The sequence below is a fragment of the Sus scrofa genome, chromosome 9, assembly GCF_054392235.1.
Source record: "Sus scrofa isolate SSC_HxYL_T2T_F1_AM1 chromosome 9, Sscrofa_HxYL_maternal_Yorkshire_Landrace_v2.0, whole genome shotgun sequence".
NCBI classification, from domain to species: domain Eukaryota; kingdom Metazoa; phylum Chordata; class Mammalia; order Artiodactyla; family Suidae; genus Sus; species Sus scrofa.
The window spans coordinates 20,764,194-20,783,242 of record NC_139391.1 but is presented as its reverse complement, the minus strand read 5'-3'; the positions used below and the strand labels follow the sequence as shown (position 1 = coordinate 20,783,242).

The 19,049-nt window shown below is 43.7% G+C and overlaps 2 protein-coding genes and 1 pseudogene across 8 annotated transcripts in view; all 3 read right to left on the bottom strand.

The window, feature by feature from the left end:
• The window catches only part of TMEM135 (transmembrane protein 135), a 280,594-nt gene extending 267,766 nt beyond the window's left edge, over positions 1-12,828 (bottom strand). For 2 of the 6 annotated variants that reach the window (XM_021062616.2, XM_084975599.1), the window contains exon 1: positions 12,628-12,767. Coding sequence is in view for 1 of the 6 variants with exons in the window: in XM_084975596.1 (XP_084831722.1) it covers positions 12,699-12,721 (23 nt within the window). In the remaining 5 variants the exon portion in view is untranslated. Of the gene's footprint in view, positions 1-12,627 lie in introns of all 6 variants that reach the window. The other 4 variants (XM_084975596.1, XM_084975603.1, XM_084975602.1 and 1 more) reach the window with 4 other exon arrangements.
• The window catches only part of LOC106504840 (uncharacterized), a 50,086-nt gene that overhangs the window by 17,574 nt on the left and 13,463 nt on the right, over positions 1-19,049 (bottom strand). The window contains exon 3 of one of the 2 annotated variants that reach the window (XM_084975609.1): positions 813-1,691. The exons of the other annotated variant lie outside the window; for it this stretch is intronic. The gene's annotated coding sequence lies outside the window, so the exon portion shown is untranslated. Of the gene's footprint in view, positions 1-812; positions 1,692-19,049 lie in introns of those variants that run through there. 2 annotated transcript variants of the gene reach the window in all.
• Positions 2,264-2,355, bottom strand: LOC146399775 (small nucleolar RNA U3; annotated as a pseudogene).

The following is a 19,049-nucleotide window of genomic DNA, read 5'->3' as shown; positions in this document are numbered from 1 at the left end:
GACGGAGCGAGAGAAAGAGAGCGAGCATGTGAGGAAGTTTAAGACACCTGGAGTGAAGACAGGCGAGGGGGAGTAGTTTCTTAGATTGAATTATGGAGAAAGGTGAGAGGAAAAAGAAGAAAAATAGATGTGACAAAGCCTTCCTCTCCTTCAATTCAAAACTTGGCCCTTTTTATTTTCTGCCCTTTTTTTCTTAAGATTGCACCTGTAGCATATAGAAGTTCCCAGGCTAGTGGCTGAATCGGAGCTAGAGCTACTGGCCTACACCACGGACAGAGCCATGCAGGATCTGAGTCACGCCCTCGACCTACACCAGAGCTCATGGCAATGCCCAATCTTTAACTCACTGATCAAGGCCAGGGATCAAACCCATATCCTCATGGATACTAGTCAGGTTCCTGAGCCACTGAGCCATAACGGGAACTCCAAAAACTTGGCCCTTTTTATTTGTCCCCTTTTATTTGCTGTTAGTAGCTCTCTTAACTCTTGTTGTTTCAAGGTTGCAGAGGAAAGGAAGAGACAGAGACAGTCCCAGGTTGAAGTGTGAAATCATATAGAGGCCACTGTGAACACAGTGATGAGATGAGAGATGAGACTGACCAGCCTGGCCAAAGGTGATCCGGGTCGCCCTTAAACACCACGAATGCAATCATTTTCAGTTCCAAGAGGCCTATAGTGGGTGGAGATGTCATTCAGTCATTCTGCATACGCTGAGTGCAGGGTGGGTATCCAATGAGGTAATTCACAGGTTCATTCAGGAAGTACTATGTGAAAACATGAATGACATATATTGACTTGTCATGAGACAACAGTGGAGTGGAGAGCACAACAAACTTTTATTGAGTCTTTATTAGGTATTAGGCACTATAGGAAGTGCAGGGGAGAAAAGAGGGGAAAAAAAAAGAAAGCCCAAACCCATCTTAAAGCAGATCAGGGTCTACCAGCCTATGAATAGATGCAGCGGAAAGAGAACAAAGTGGGAAATGAGCACTGAAATGCAACGTAGAAGTAAATATTTCATCATCTTGTGAACCTATTAAGGCGGATCTATTGGCTCTCTGTCCTGTTGTTACAACTCATTTAAGGGCTGAGTTGAATAATAGGTGGATATCTCACAGCTCCTTCACAGATGAGAAAACTCACAAAAATAAGATAGGGTCAAAAGGACCTGAAGTCAGAGAGCCCTGAGCTTGAACTTCGGGCTGCACTCATTCAACCTGTGTCCACGAAGTTTACCTAAACTTTGAGCCTTAATCTCCTCACTGAAAACAGATAACAACAGCTGTGTGTGGCAGATAATGTTGGTGGCATACCCAGTAACAGCGACCTCTCTCTGGGCTATCAGAAGCTTTCCCAGTTCTGTCTGGGGGAGGAAAAGTGTCCAACGGAGGTGATGAGTGGTCCAAGGCAAGGGTTGGCCAACTTTTCTGTAAATGGCCAGAGGGAGCAAAATTTTAGACTTTGGGAGCTCCTGTGGTGGCACAACGGAAATGAATCCAACTAGGAACCATGAGGTCGGGGGTTGGACCCCTGGCCTCATCAGTGGGTTAAGGATCTGGCATTGCCATGAGCTGTGGTGTAGGTCCCAGACACAGCTTGGATCTGATGTTGCTGTGGCTGCGATGTAGGCCGGCAACTGTAGCTCCACTTGGACCCCTTGCCTAGGACTCCCATATGCCCTGAGTGTGCTCCTAAAAAGCAAAAAAAAAAAAAAAAAAAAATTTAGACATTGCAGACCATTGAGCCTTTTCACAAGTCTGCCAATGTAGCATGAAATTAGCCATAGACAATACATAAATGAATGAGTATGGATACACTGCAACACAACTTTCTTTATTTAAAAACCAGGCAATGGTCCAGCTTTGATTGTTGTTTGCCCATCCCTAGTCTAAGGCCACCCTGACAATCGTATTTCCTACTTGCTCCAGTTCTTTCGAAACTAAAGATATCCATCGGACCCAGTTCTGGCCAATGATATCTTACTAGCAGTCTGATGAGGGGGATTTGGAAAATATTTTTCTTTCCTGATAAAATGGAGACTAATATGGCTGGCCCTACATTTCCCTTTCAATTCTACCTTGAATGTGGATATGATATCTGGAGGTGAAGCCATTTTGCAATCATGAGATGATAGGCATAAGACTAAATGCCAACTTGGAAAGAAGAGGGATGCAGAAAAAAAAGATCAGTTCCTTGATGTCATCACTTATGTGTTGAATGATGCCAGGACCAGCTACCGACTACCAAACCCCTAATTTGTTAAACCACTCTGGTTAGATTTTCAGCATTTTGCAGACAAATCTATCCTCAGGTAATTTCACAAACTATAGAAATGATCCCTGAAAGTACAGTCTTATCCTCAAGTAATTTCAATATATCACAGTTTTATTGTGAATATGAGATGGGATTAATATGCAAATCACATAATAGATGCTCAATAAACAACAGTTCTCTTCTCATTTCATTCCACCAAAAACTGATATCATTCCCTGTATGATGAGCATTGTTAACATTTTGCACAAACTCCTTTCAAGAATTTGTCACCTAGGAGTTCCCATTGTGGCTTAGTGGTAAAGAATCCAACTAGTATCCATGAAGACCTGGGTTTGATCCCTGGCTTCGCTCAATGGGTTAAAGGATCCAGTGTTGCCGTGAGCTATGGTGTAGGTCGCAGATGTGGCTCAGATCTGGCATTGCTATGGCTGTGGCATACGCTGGCGGCTACAGCTCGGATTCAACCGCTAGCCTGGGAACTTCCATATGCCGAAGGTGTGTCCCTGAAAAAAAAAGAATATGTTACCTAGAGTGGAATATTTTTCAGCACCATCTTTAGGGCTAATTTTAAGTTTCTAAGGCCTCAGGAAGACCAGGAAAGGAAAGGACTAAAAAGAATGTCTAGTTTAGCAGGAGCTTGAGTATGAAAACATCCCAGGTAATTGTCAAACAAATTGCAGCAACTGGAGTTCCCGTTGTGGCTCAGTGGTTAATGAATCCGACTAGGAACCATGAGGTCGCGGGTTCGGTCCCTGACCTCGCTCAGTGGGTTAAGGATCCGGCGTTGCCGTGAGCTGTGGTGTAGGTTGCAGATGCTGCTCAGATCCCACCTTGCTGTGGCTCTGGTGTAGGCCGGTGGCTACAGCTCCGATTCGACCCGCAGCCTGGGAACCTCCATGTGCCGTGGGAGCGGCCCAAGTAATGGAAAAAGACCAAAAAAAAAAAAAAAAAAAAAAAAAATTTGCAGCAATAACCTCCCCAGTAACCATTAAGGAAAGTATCCCTCCATATTCCTTCCCTCCCTGCATTCCCTGTGCCAAGGTTCCTCATACCTGCCTGCCTCTGACCTCGGATGTGATGATAAGAAGCACGTAGGGCGCCCCAAAGAGACCCTCAGTAGATGCTATTCCATTTTCCCTTCCTCTCACTCTCCCTGCTTTGCATTCTCACTGTCTCGACTTACTAAAGAAATCAGACTCCGTGTGCAGGGAGCCCCATGAAAAAGACACTCTAATCCCTGAGGAAAGAAGACAGAAAACGATTAGTCCAAAAATTGGAAGCAACAAGGAACGAGGATTTAGAAGTGTTCAGAGTCAGGCAGTTCAGTAACAAGTTTCTGAGAAGCAGGTTTCTAGGAATCTCTCTCTTAAAATAGTGCTGTGGTGGGGAGGGGGAGCTTAAGGCACCCTGCAGAGACAGTATCCAATAAAGATTTTGGAAAGTATGGATCAATGGGTGGGTGGACAGATGAATGGATCATTAGAGACAGGAACGGATATGGTGAACAGTGAGCAGCAAGGGTCTGGCTGTCTCTGGTTTGGCTGGCTTGGTGAGAACTTTTCAAATGCTCTGTTGCCACTACTCAATGCCATTACAAGGTGAAAGCAGCCACAAACAATACGTAAAGGACCTCAGAAGGATGTTTCTCAGTAAAACCTTATTTACAGAATCTAGGGATGGTCATAGTTTGTGCCTTCCTCCTCCGGACTATGTGTACATCTGGGAATGCCTACTGGAACTGCAGCAGCCATTGTGCTACCAGCCTGAGGATGGAGATGGACAGGTGCAGATAAAAGAGGCTGGTGCTTTGACAGGAGCCCCTATACCTGATATACCTGGAAAACATCCTCACTCTGTTTCTTATCTTATGAGATAGGCTATTTTTGTTTTTATTACATCTATTCAAGTGGCTCTTCTTTTCCCTGCAGCCACGAACATCCTAGCTGCCATACTTCCCTAAGAGGAAAAGCCCCCTTGTCTATTTCTCTCACTAGCTTGTAGTGGAATAATAAATGTACAGAAGGCTGGCAGTGGTAGGAGAAAGGGAAAAGAAAAAGAAATGCTCTCTTACTGAAGAGTTTTTGGAGCAAGAATTCACTTTAATTTAGTAGATTTAAAAATCCTTTAGGAGGAGTTCCCATCGTGGTTCAGTGGTTAACAAATCCAATTAGGAACCATGAGGTTGCGGGTTTGATCCTGGCCTTGCTCAGTGGCTTAAGGATTCGGCGCTGCTGTGAGCTGCGGTGTAGGTCACAGACACAGCTTGGATCCCATGTTGCTGTGGCTCTGGCATAGGCTGGCGGCTATAACTCTGATTAGACCCTTAGCCTGGCAACCTCCATATGCCATGGGTGCGGCCCTAGAAAAGACAAAAAAAAAAAAATCCTTTAGGAATTACCATACTGCTAAACACCCTAAACTATCACTGATTTGTTAGAATGGTGTTTAGAGAGATTTAAAGATGACTGGAAATACAGTTCCCGCTTTTGTTAAGTGCGCCGATTTTACTGAATCACTCATTTGTCTCTTATTGTTTCATATGTGAAAAATTCATTTTTTGGCTGTGTCTGCAGCATGCAGAAATTCTCGGGTCTGGGACTGAACCCGAGCCACAGCAGTGACAATGCCAGATCCTTAAACCACTGAGCCAACAGGGAACGACTCATATGTGTAAATTTTATCACTCTCAACTTAAAGAGAAGCTCTTTTACGGCAGGAAACTTTTTGTAAACCTCACAGAATTGGACATTTAACAGGTAGACAACACATGCATTATTAACTCCATTTTTTTTTTTTTTTTTAAACTCATTTTTTTTTTTTTTTTTTTTTTTTTTTGTCTTTTTGTCTTTTGTTGTTGCTATTTCTTGGGCCGCTCCCGCGGCACATGGAGGTTCCCAGGCTAGGGGTTGAATCGGAGCTGTAGCCACCGGCCTACACCAGAGCCACAGCAACGCGGGATCCGAGCCGCGTCTGCAACCTACACCACAGCTCACGGCAACGCCGGATCGTTAACCCACTGAGCAAGGGCAGGGACCGAACCCGCAACCTCATGGTTCCTAGTCGGATTCGTTAACCACTGCGCCACGACGGGAACTCCCTAACTCCATTTTTGAAGGGTATTTTCAAGAACATATTACAGAATAAGAAAAATTTGCGGCTATTTTAAATGGCCCTAGTCTGATTTAGGCTATCTCTTAAAAAAAAAAATTGTATTGAGTCTATCTGGAAAATGTTTCCTACATTCAGCTAATTTTGAACTATTGATTCATTCTTTCTCTAAGGCGATTATTTCCCTTACGGTGAAACTTGAAAGGCATGAACTTGTACCACCAGAACCAGTTGTTTAGCGTGTGGTTGTTGCAATCAACATATCCCAATATGTACAGGCTTACCGTTCTTTTTCTAAAATTAACAAGACATTTATTGTTATGTATGACTATCAGAGGTTGACCTGTAACATTGGGGCAGTTTTCAAATGCAGTTGGGTAAAATACATAAGAATAGTAAGTAAGGAGATGAAATTAGGTAATTATGGGAAGCAAGTAAAAAAGAGAAAAGATCAGTCTAGTTTAGGCTTGCCTTAATTACAGCCTATGTGCAACGAAATGTGGTAATTTGATCTTAGTTGATTTAATGGGATAATCCCCTTTTTGCACTAGTAAACAGCCCCAAATTGCCTTTTGTATGAATTATGTTACCGGAAATGTACAACTCTATCAGAGAAATTGGTTAAACAAAAGAGGTAGGATTTTAAAGGTGGTGTTTAAAAACAAAACATACCATGGGGTTTTGGGGGGTTTTGTTTTGTTTTGTTTTGATTCCTACAAACTCTAAGCACCTTTTTAAAAATTACAAATTTGGCGCTGCAGAAACAAACCTGACTAGGAACCACCAGGTTTCGGGTTCAATCCCTGGCCTCCCTCAGCGGGTAAAGGATCCGGCGTTGCTCTGAGCTGTGGTATAGGTTGCAGACACAGCTCGAATCTGACGTTGCTGTGGCTGTGGTGTAGGCTGGCAGCTGTAGCTCTGATCAGACAGACCCCTAGCCTAGGAACATCTGTATGCCGTGGGTGCGGCCCTAAAAAGACAAAAGACCCCCCCAAAAAATCAACTAAAAAATTACAGATTTATTTTCTGCTGTGTAAATAGTATGTGCCTACTGTAGAAATTATAAAGAAGAAACTAAAAAGTACACATAAGCTCAAAATCCAAAGATAACCACTATAAAAATTCTGGGACGATTCCTTTCTCTCTCTCCATACACACACACACACACACACACACACACACACACACACACACACACACACACACACACACACTGGGACACAACTTTCTCCCTATGGCACACAGAAAAAGATGGGAGTTCCCATTGTGGCTCAGCAGATTATGGACCCAACTTCATGAGGATGCGGGTTCAATCCCTGGGCTTTCTCAGTGGGTTAAGGATCTGGCATTGCCGAGAGCTGTGGTGCAGGTCACAGACATGGCTTGGATCTGGTATTGTTGTGGCTGTGTCATAGGCCTGCAGATGCAGCTCTGATTCAATCCCTAGCCTGGGAACTTCTATATGCCACAGGTGCTGCTAGAAAAAGAAAAAACAAAAGAATTTGTTAGAAATTCACAAAAAAAACAAAAAACGAAAAACAAAAGACAAAAGACAAAAAATTAAAAAAAAATTAAAAAAAAAAAGAAATTCAAATTCCCAGGCTTTACTCAATCTACAGAATGAGAAGCTGGGGGCAGGAGAGGAGGAAGAGGAGGAAGAGGGGGACGGGGCAGCTATCTGCGTTGTTTTTTTACCAGCCATCCAGGCAGTTCTGATGCTCACTATAGTCTGAGAACTACCACTATTGTATGGAATCAACAATTGGCAAACACCTTTGGGAAATAATTTCCAAAATTGCCTTTCTGACAGCCTTCTCTATTTCCTGGAAGGAAGACGCAAATTGCTGGCTGTGTCTGTTCCCTCAAGGGTAAAAGAGGGATATTAGTTGCCTCTCAGGATAAGGATTACCTATAATAATGAGTAAAAGTGTTTTGTAAACTATTATGTGGTGAAGTGAGATACAGATATAAGTTATTTTTTGTGGTGACCTCAAGTTTCAGCTGAAAGATTTATATGACAAAGCTCTAGGGAAAAACAAGTGGAATGTGGACACAGATGGTTCTTAACTTTCACGTGTTCAACTTTTATACAGCCCAATTTCCACACATTACACATGCCACCCCTAAAATGCCTTTCCCACACCAAATCTGGAATTTCCTACACTTGCAGTTTAATGAGCAATTTGAGGGGCCCTGTGGCTGCAACCACCTGCCAACTCATCGCTCTACTTTGGCAGGGTCACATTTTTTCTATTTCGCAGTTTGGGTGCCTATTTTACTGCATCTAGCCATTATTATTTACAAAGAAAACAAGACAGAAACAGTAAGAGACACAGTCCTCAGCCATGTTCACCAGCTTTCTTTGGCCGTCTTAGGCTGTGATTGTACATGTGTTTGTTCTATGCATGTGGGAGCCTCTCAAATGGCTCCTAGTTACCCAAGTTCCTATTTCTTCAAGTTCTCCTCTGCTCATGGAGTTAGCTTTGCTTCCCTGGATCACTTTGTCTTTCTCTGGCCATACCCATGCATGGCCTGTGGAAGTTCCTGGGCCAGGGACTGAATCCACTCCACAACAGTAACCCAAGCTGCTACAAGGACAACGCGGGATCCTTAACCCTCTGCACCACAAGAGAACTCCCTTCTTGCTCTTTCTTAATATTGAAGCTGGTGAGCCTCAGATGCCTGGTCACCCCTAGCTGTCCATATTTGTATGATTTTTAGGTTCATGCCATGAGTTCCCCAGCAGCTGCTGGGTTCATTTTCCCCGGCAGGCCTCTCTGATGTCAATGTATTTTTCAATTAAGCAAAGATGACTTTTTAAAAAAATTTTTTTAGGGCCACTCCCACAGCATATGGAGGTTCCCTGGCTAGGGGTCAAATCAGAGCTGTAGCTGCTGGCCTACGCCAGAGCCACAGCAACGCACAATCCGAGCCGCGTCTGCAACCTACACCGCAGCTCAGGGCAACGCCGGATCCTTAACCCACTGAGCAAGGCCAGGGATGGAACCCGCAACCTCATGGTTCTTAGTCGGATTTGTTAACCACTGAGCCATGACAGGAACTCCTGACTTAATTTTTTTTACTCCTGAGTCCATTCTGGAATTTTTGATTTATCTGTCAACCCTCTCTCCCCACACCTCAGTATTCCTCTCCAGATAGGAAACTTGCAGGGACATTCTATTGGGGCTTTAACTCAAGGTTTAAGGCTGCTGCTGCTAGCTACTCAGTAGTGGCGGTGATGGGGGATTTGAGATGCAGGTCTGTAATTAATTATCTGAATAATTAACTATGCAAATTATCTTGCAATTAATTATCCAATTAATTATCTCGGGGCCCCCTACTGCTCTTGACTTACAGTCGCCTTTATTCTGAACTGTGAGTCACTCTTAATCTTTTATCTTTCTTTCTGAGCCAATCTCTTTTTTTAATGGATTTCTCTGCAACAGTAGTTCTACAAGTACAGGACCCGAAGCAGCAGCTGCAAAATTTAGGAATGTCAGAAATGCAAATTGTTTATCCATAATACTACTGATGAGAATTTGGTTGTGTCTATGACTATTATAAATAAAGCTGCTGTGAAATTTTTGTACAGGTGTGTTTGTGGACTTATCTTTTCATTTCCATTGGGTAAATACCTAGAAGTAGAATTGTAGGACAGATCCAATCTGATGTAATCCAAAAATTCTTCCTAAATATGATCTCCTAACAGTACAATGTCATGGATTTATTCTCTGTATGGTTGCCAGACAAAACACAAAAAGTCCAAAATACTGCAAGTGGGACATATTTATACTAAAAAATTGTTTATCTGAAATATAAATATTTAACTAGGTATCCTGTATTTTTAAATTCTCTCTTTCTTTTTTTCTTTCTGCTTAATGTACCAACCCCAATTCCTTTTCACTATCATGTATGTCATTTTAAGGGCTCCCGAGAGTGGAAACAAGATTAATTTGTATGATCATTCCACCATCTTTTTTTTTTTTTTTTGTCTTTTTGCCATTTCTTGGGCTGCAGCCTCGGTACATGGAGATTCTCAGGCTAGGGGTCGAATCGGAGATGTAGCCACCGGCCTACTCCAGAGCCACAGCAACTCGGGATCTGAGCTGCCTCTGCAACCTACACCACGGCTCATGGCAACACCAGATCCTTAACCCACCAAGCAAGGCCAGGGATCGAACCTGCAATCTCATCGTTCCTAGTCAGATTTGTTAACCACTGAGCCACGACGCGAACTCCTCATTCCACCATCTTAATCCAAGATAAAAATTTGGCAAAAGCTAAATGGCCTCATAATCCACTTACCAGTTGCCTCTGCAAAATACCTTGCCCATGCCAATGAAAAATTACCATCAGAAAATCTTCCTTCTTAACCCAAAACCAAATTTTTTTTTTCTTTTTTTAGGGCCACACCTGCAGCATATGGAAGTTCCTTGGCTAGGGGTTGAATTGGAGCTGTAGCTGCTGGCCTATGCCACAGCCACAGCAATGCCATATCTGAGCCATATCTTCAACCTACACCACAGCTCATGGCAACACTGGATCTTTTAACCCACTGAGCAAGGCCAGGGATCGAATCCATGTTCTACTGGATAATAATCAGCCTTGTTACTGCTAAGCCACGATGGGAACTCTCCTAAACCAATTTTTTTTTTTTTTTTTTGTCTTTTTGTCTTTTCTAGGGTCGCCCCCACGGCATAAGGAGGTTCCCAGGCTAGGGGTCGAATCGGAGCTGTAGCCACCAGCCTATGCCAGAGCCACAGCAACGTGGGATCCAAGCTGTGTCTGCAGCCTACATCATAGCTCACAGCAATGCCGGATCCTTAACCCACTGAGCAAGGCCAGGGATCGAACCTGCAACCTCATGGTTCCTAGTTGGATTCGTTCCACAACGGGAACTTCCTAAACCAATATTTTTATGTCTATAGAATGTCATTTCAAATAGGCTAAGAGCAGAATTTGAGGTAAGAAAATGCTATAGATAAGTAATTTTATTGTCTGTATGTAATATTTAATTTGTGTTTTGACTGTTTTAAATAATCACATATATATATTGTTTAGCACTTGGGTTTCTATTTTTAACCCAAGATTAAAACGTTTATAACATACATTAGGGCCTTTATGAATTTTTTGGTTCTCGGGGATAAAATCCCTCACATAACATGTAAGATTATTGCTTGACTTTTACAGATTCAACTTTTCATATAAGTTTTCAGAAACTCATTAAACACACACACAAAAATAGAACTGCCTCCAAAAAACATGGTGGGTGAAAAAATTTTAGATGTAACCATGAGACCCTTTGGCTAGAAAAATAAATACCTAAGTTTTTTGTTTGTTTGTTTTTGTTTTTTTAGCTTTCTGGAAAGCTTAACCAATTTTGTTAACAACAAGTTTTTATTAGCTAAAGTGTCCTGGTATAGTTAGTTCTCTCTTAGCAGTTATGGATGTTATGAGATTATCATACATTCTGCCTATGAATATTTCGGACTTGTGTTTCTCTGTCCTATAATTTTTAAAATGTGGTTCTTTCTTCCCCACCGTTTTGGGACAATCTCTTGTGGTGAGTTGGTGGCAGGACACCACCCTGGCTTTGAGGCTCCTGGCAGAACATCATTCTTGTGGGGCTGCGGTTGTTACTAAGCTATTGCTGAGGAGTATGTCCAAGGCCTGTCCCCAGAGTTTGGGTCCTGTCTATGCATGAAACACCCAGAGTGGTTTTAGTCCCTTCACTGGTCCTATTTGAATACAATGAAGACTCCTGTGAAACAGGATTTCCTGAGGTGATAGAAAAAGATCCAGGTCCAGAGAAGCCCAGGTTGCTTTGCACTGATTAGATTTACTTTTCTTGCATTCAGCCATTCTGCAGAGAAGCAAGAGAAATTCTGCCTCTACCTATTTTTTTTTTCATATCAGGTAGAAACATTAATGATAATAATAATAATCAATAATTATCATAGATCAGCTTAAGTACTCATCTAAGAACCTAATATGTGTCTCTTGCTTGATAAGAGTAATAACATGACCAGGATAATTTATTTTTTTTTTTTTATTTTTTGCTTTTTTTTTTTTTTTTTAATTTTTAGGGCCTCACCCATGGCATCTGGAGGTTCCCAGGCTACACCACAGCTCACGGCAACACCAGATCCTTAACCCACTGAGCAAGGCCAGGGATTGAACCCGCAGCCTCATGGTTCCTAGTCAGATTCGTTTCCGCTGTGCCAAAACAGGAACTCCCCACCAGTATAATTTAGCAAGCCCTGTCCATAGAGTTGGTGCTGTATATACATTACTCTTTACAACAACTTTTTTTTTGGCTGCACTGATGGCATGCAGAAGGTCCTAAGCCAGCGAACAAACCTGTGCCACAGCAGTGAACCAGGCCACAGCAGTGACAGCCCTGGATCCTTAATCATTAGGCCAAGGGGAATGTTTTTACAATGACAACTTTTTGAGAGAGACATTCAGAAACCAGGAAATTGAGGCACAGACAAGTTTAAAAACTAGCCCAAGATGATACAGGTGATAAACAGAGAATTGGGACTTAAGAACAGACTCGCAAGCCTTCTTCATGGAACGCAATGGAGCCGATTTTCATTCTTAGAAGAGTATATGGCCCCTTATCTTATTTAACTTTGACAAGAACTTCTATGAGAAGAAAAAATACTATTATCCCATGATGTTAAAGGTAAGGTAAGTGAATACAAGACGTGAAAGAGGCTGCCCCGCCTCGCACATTGATGGTAGCGTTAGCCAGAGGCCCCGCTTTCTGGCCATTGAAGGCAATACCTTTTCTACTAGTCGCCTACCCTACGACCGGGTGAGATAACGTGGAGAGACTACACATTTGATTCCTTCCACTCAAATCAAACCTTAAGAGGGTCATTATCCTCAAATTCACAGCTCCTGCCTCATCCTGTTGACACTGAGTCTAATCACGATGAGGAAAGAGGCCGTTGTGAAATATCTAAGAACACAGAGAGCCTCAGTGTGTGCCAGCAAACACTGATTTTCAAAGACAAGCAGAGTCCTCCCAGCCGCACTTCCCAATACAAATGATTCTCTGCAACACGTTCCAAAGTTAAGTGCCCGACCTGGATCCCAGGCCACGAGTTCTACGGGGGCACTTCATCTACAGCCCACCAGAAATTTGGCAAGTCTCGGAGACAACCTGTCTCCATCAAGCTGCCTTTGATGGCAAAGCCAGAGGAGCTTCGCTGCACCGGCTGACCTTGTCCCGCTCACCTCTGCAGGGCTCTCTCCTTCTTTCACCCTCACTCTCCAGGTCAAGTTCTGCCACAAATCCTTTTCCTTGCCAAGAAGATACGTCGTCTCCCATGGTCAGATAAATGGGCAAATCGATGCTGTGTCACTTCAGGTCTCTCCGCAATGTCCTCCAACTGCTTGACAGCCCTCTCCACTTACAATCAGAGGTCTTAAAACCTCGACGCAGGTTGAGTCCAGATTCTAATTTCAAATCTCCGTTGGCTCACACTTGGGGTATGTCCTGTCTTCCATCTCCAGCTGGCCCACTCTCATGCCCTTTCCTCTGGAACGGAGACTTCCCCGCATTCATCTCCACATTCCTCACACTTAGATGAGTGGAATTTATAGCTTGCTAACTCAGCCTTGCCTCAAAGAGCGAGCAAAGGAGAACTGGGCTCAGGCCTTGCCTGCTACCTAGGAAATAGCCAAAGCTCCAGCTTTTGAACTTTTTCACCCAACTTGTCCTCCTTCCCCATTTGAAAGACTTGCCTTCAAGAAGTCTCTGCTTAATTTTTTTTTTTTTTTAGCACCGAGCGAGCACTTGGTCTGGTTAAGGTTGAGGGGAAAAAAAAAAAAAGGCCAAAAATAAAAAGGCCTAAAGATTTTTCAATCAAGGGAGGTTTCGTTGTGGCTCAGCAGTAATGAACCCAACTAGTATGTGGGTTTGATTCCTGGTCCTGCCCAGTGGGTTAAGGATCCTGTGTTGTCACAAGCCTCGGTGTGGGTCACAGATGTGGCTCAGATCCAGAGTTGCCATGGCTATGGTGTAGCCTGGCAGTTGTAAGCACCAATTCAACCCCCAGCCTGGGAACTTCCATATGCTGTGGGTGTGGTCCTAAAAAATAAAAAGATTAAAAAAAAAAAAACAAAAAAACAAAAAAAGTTTTTCAGATTCTTTCCCTGCTTCAAGCTACTCCCCAGCAGACCAGTGGGAAATGTTTTTTTTTTTTTGTCTGCACCCACGGGGTAGAGAAGTCCCGGGGTCAGGGATCAAGCCCAAGCCACAGTAGTGACCAGAGCTACAGCAGTGACAATGCTGGATCCTTAACCCCCTGAGCCACCAGGGAACTCCCAGTGGGAAGTATTTTTGAAAGATGCATTAACTCTTTTAGGCCACTAGGATGTATTAGGTAAATCAAAGGCCTATAAAATGACCCATGAAATAATGTATACTTCTGGTCCATTGCACTGAATCATCGCATGGATGTCCCCGACAGTTCTCATGACTTTTAAGAGTTCCTGAAAGCAACATACACAGAGGACATCACTGAGTTAGTGTGCCCTCAGCCATTTCTTGTTTTATGGAAAGCAGACACTTGGACTCATTTACTCATTCACTCAACAAACATTCTTTGTGTCTCTGCCCAGGGCCAAGTCTGAGTTAGGTGTGGTAAGTCAAGTACCTGGGACTTAGCAATCGTTTGACAAACGGTGGTAGCTATCTTGCTAAGAAATGGAATGAGATACAGTAGTTGCCCAATAAGTAACTGTGGCTATTACTGTGGTACTTGTTTGTCTTCAAGCCAAAACTCAAAGGGCTGATATATCAAGGTGAGGGTTAATGGACGTGAAGGATCATTTTCCCTGGCTCCTTTCTCATCCTGTATCATGCAAACCCTTGTTTGTGCAAACCTAAGGAGCTCAGGGTGTGTCTGCTCCTCGAGACCGCCAAGTTCTACCTGCTGAAGCTTCCTGTGCAGCCAGAGGTCAAGCAGTTGGCCAAGTCAAGCCAGCCAGCTGCTGTGAAGTGATACTTCTGAAGGAAATCCTGGATCGGTCCTGCAAGGGAATGGCAAACTGCAGCCTGGATTAACCCGGGCTGTGCACCAGTGCCTCAGCTGCTCGTCCACTCTCTGCTGGGCAGCTGGGTGAGAACTCCAGGATGGCCACTCCCCGCCGCCCAGGATGGCCAGAGGGAACAGCAGGAATTCCTGATGAGTGCATGCTCTCTTTCCCAGAAAAGGGATTAAGCGTGCCCTGACAAAGTTTCCTCTCCCACCATTCTTTCTTGGGGAGTGAAGTGGGAAGCAAAGGGACACGAGAAGTCTATTCCCTCTACCCCTCTGAAAATCCCTTTAAGCTGCTCCATTCCGCCATCAAACACTGGACTTGGGCAAGCAATCTACTGGCATCAAATGTGTCTGTGCTCTTGATAAGACGAAGAAAATAATGTCAATCAAGCTCAGGGGGTTGTCATAAAAACTGAGTGAGAGATCACATAGGAAAGCAGCCTAGCCAACTGCCCAGCATGTGGTAAGTAGACATACAAGCTAGTTTTCTCTTTATTGCTAATAATTGTGTAAGGTGGTATTGCATAGTGTCCTGAAAACAAACCTATCTTCTCATCGTAGGTGATCCAAACCTGACCTAGGGGTTCCCATTGTGGCTCAGTAGTACTGAACCCAACCAGTATCCATGAGGCCATAGGTTTGACCCCTGGCCTCACTCAGTGGGTTAAGGATCCGGCATTGCCATGAGCTGCAGACTCGGCTCGGATTTGGCGTTGCTGTGGCTGTGGCATAGGCCGCCAGCTACAGCTCTGATTCAACTCCTAGCCTGGGAACTTCCATATGCCGCAGGTGCGGCCACAAAAAGCCCAGAAACAACAACAACAACAACAACAACAAAACCCATGACTCAAACTAGACTGAGGGGGGAAAAAAAGGCATTCATTGGCTCATGGAACTAATAGGCATGGCTAGATCTAGATTTTCAAATGAAGTTTTTAGGGATCTGTTTCTCTTTCTCCACCCCTTAGCTGGCTCTGCTTGGCTCTGGTTCTTTGTGCTGTTAGTCTCATACTCTCACAGGATCTCTTCCTGTGGGAAGGAAGACAGCCATGGGAATCAAAATCCAAAAGGACAAGCCACACTCTCTCTCCCAGTGTCCACGTATCAAATCTCATGGCAGGACTTTGGCCTCTTGTGGGTCACGTGCCCATCTCTGAGACCACGAGTCAACAAACTATGACCCAGAAGCCAAATCCCAGTCTGCCTCCTGCTTTTGGACAGAGCTAAGAATAGTTTTGTAATTTCTAAATGGTTGAAAAACAAAAGGAGGCTGATATTTTGCAATACCTGAAAACTACAGGAAATTCAATTCTGTGTCCATTAATTTCAGTTTTATTGGACACCCCATACCCATTCATTTATGTATTATGTTTTCTGGCCTAACAGTGGAATTGATGGAGACCTTACACCTCACAAAGCCTAAAATATCGTTATCTGTTCTTTATAGAAAAATGCAGTTGATTCTGCCTTGGACCAATCACAGAAAACGAGAAGATAAAGACAGGCTAATGAGCCAGATCTGGCACTCAGTTAAGGTTAATTTCTTTTCTTCCTCTTTCCTGACTTCTTTCACTCACATTACAGAGATATAAATGAGCAAGGCATCCGTATGTACCATTCAAGAGTCCTGTGGCCTCTATCTTTTAGGTAAAAACAAAACAAACCCCCAAACCTCCCTTTAATCAGTCTTGCTGTCAAAAAGGCAGAGCAAAAATAGTAAAAGTTCAGAGAAGGGCAGTGAAAATAATTTTCGGCATGCATGGCAGAAGAGCATGGCATGCGAAGAGGAATTCCAAACCTTGGGATCATTTCATTTGAAAAGGAAGGCTCACAGAGGCACAATGTTTACAGAAGAATAAGCTGACGACAGGTATAGGAAAGGCTAATCAGGACCTGGTATTTACTTTTCCCCCCAAATACAAGAACCAGACTGTTTCACGCATTGTATAATAGCCGTGTCACCTTCCACGTTGGAACACTATCAAAGTGAGCTTTACCCTCCCTTCCTACAGACGGTGGTGCCAAACCACACCTCCAGTCCTATCAGTACACAAGACACTCCACTCCACACGTACTATTCAGAATCTAGAGGTTTCTAGCTAGGAAGTGTGTTGCAGCCATGCAGTCCAGCCCTTTATGCTGTAAAGCTGAAACCCAGGAAGGTGAAAAGGTTTGTCTAAATTTGAAGGGTGAGTTCATGGCCCATCTTGGCATTGGGGTCAGAGAAACTGGATTGAGGTCCTGGCTAGACCTAAATGACTTTTCTGAGACCCAGTATCCCCCTTTTTAAATTGTTGAGAAATAAAATAATAAAAGTGGCTTAATTCTCAGATCAGTTCATTGCAGCTTAATTCTTAGTTCAGTGCTTTTTCCTCTAAGTCATTCTGCTCCTTGGAATAGCCCAGCATAGGAAAAAAAGTGCAATGCTGGATCATTTGGGGGGGGGGGAATTGGAAGATGCAGCGTGTACAAACACACACACACACGCACATGCCCACCCTTTACTTCCCCTTACCAACAATAAAGTACAAACTTCAAAAGAAACAAACTTAAAAATGGGGAATGCTGGACTCGGAGACCTTTCCCGGAGTGGAACCCTGTGGTCAGATATTGGCCAGGGCGATCCTTGAACAACTTGGTGGACATCCAAGTCTGTTTTCAGTGGGGAATAAAGTTCATGTTTTGGAGGCAGTATCCTTGACTTTTTTATCCTGTTATTCAAATATTTCCTAATAATCTTCAGCATTTATACACTCAAGAGACCTTGAAGGAAAAGGATGCAGGACTCCAGTCTTTTTTCCTTCCTTTTGCTAATGAATAGATGTTTTCTTTCTGAATTCACTGGCCCTATCACCCCCCCCCCGCCCCGTTTTTTTCATATTCAAATAACCTTACAAGAAAGAGGTCAAGAAGCCAATGGAAAACTGTAAATTACCAAATTTTTGGTTTGGATTTAATGTTATGAGTGCCTTTTCAATGTGAAAAAAATCTAAGACGAGAGGAATTGACATTTTAGCAAATATATACACATAATGCATAAATTAGTGAGACTAAGTGTGGGTGTTTCTGGTGCCACCTGTTGGTCACACTGGAAGACTGAACTAGATGCAGTATTGTTGGTCACAAAAATGAACGTAAAATGAAATTGATGCTGTAGCTGCCACAGTTTTGCATTTCGGCAGGCGGGCCAAATGTTGAAATAGGATGACTGTTGCTTGTACATTATCCTTAGTCACAGTTTCTTGGAAGTACAGGGGCATTTTGCTCTTGGTTTTGGCCTTGGTGTATTCACCAATTAAATGCATAGAGAGGAATATAGCATGAGGCATAATCTCTGGGAACGCTGAGATTAATGAACCAATCCACAGAGTCAAGTGATTTTTGTGTCTTGTGATTCAGAACTGGTGTTGGTGCCCTGCCCAGATCCCTTTTACCAGCCAGGGCACCCCGGCAGTTTCCCTGACCTGCTGAGAGTTGGCTAATACAATTCACAGCTACTCCCTTCTCTGGAGAGTTGCCCTTGGCTAAGAGGGAGCCGCCTTGACACGGCAGCTCCATGCACAGGCACCCAGACACATGACCTCCACAGCCAGGGACCAGCAAACGACTGTCACGGGGGTACAAAGGACCAGCCCCCCTAACCTTAAGGGGAGATGACCCCTGTGGTAACACTCGTGCTCCAGAGATCTGCATGGGATCAAGGTGAAGCCAGCCTCCAGCTAAAGCCAAATTCTTGTCTGGCCCTTTACTCCCACCCCCCACGTCCCATCCAATCCTATTTCTCTCATTCTCCTTCTCCTTGAAAACACTCAATAAATCACTCGAACATCTCCAGCTCTGCCTCTAAGAAGCCTGGCCTAAAGCAAGACCTATCCCATGGAAACATCTATCTTTGTAACAATAAAATCCATGAGGGCAAAATAGCGCTCTGGGTCCATGAATGTGTTTTCCCAACATGTTTGGGAAGCAACACTGAACAAAGTGGCCCCTCTCCACAGGCGACAAAGCCCAGCGAGCAGGACAGCAGCAGTGATACTGCTCTGTGGGACCAAAGACCTGGGTGATGATATAAAATATATCCTTGCAATGGCACTATGCCTGAGTTTTCTGAGAAATGAGTTTAGTTTCAAAATAGCACGTCCGTGCTGGCATTAGACCTAGTGCTCCCAGGGGCAATGAAAAATAACCCGGAATTGGAGGACTTGAGGCTTTACACATTTCTATATCTGCTGGAGGAGCCAGGCCTTTTTGGCTTGTGCCAAAGGAGAACTTTGGGGAGAGGGACAAACACTGCCAGAGGACAATTTTGGAAATCTCATGAGAATGATTGGTTGATTTAATCGGGTTTGGGTTGGAGAAGTTCCAGCTGGTTCTGCAGAAGTGGCAGTGTCAAGTAAGAAGTGGGGACCTTTGGGGATGGTCAGGCCTGGATTTGAATTCTCCTCCACCTGACTGACTGGGTTTTCTCATCTATAAAGTGGGGATCATCATACTTATCTCCTGAAGTTGTGGGAAGGTTGGACATAGTGTCAATTCAGCACCTGGTATATGCTGGTCAGCGAATAAAAGGCAGCTATTTTCTGTACTCAAGCTGTAGCATACACTTATCAA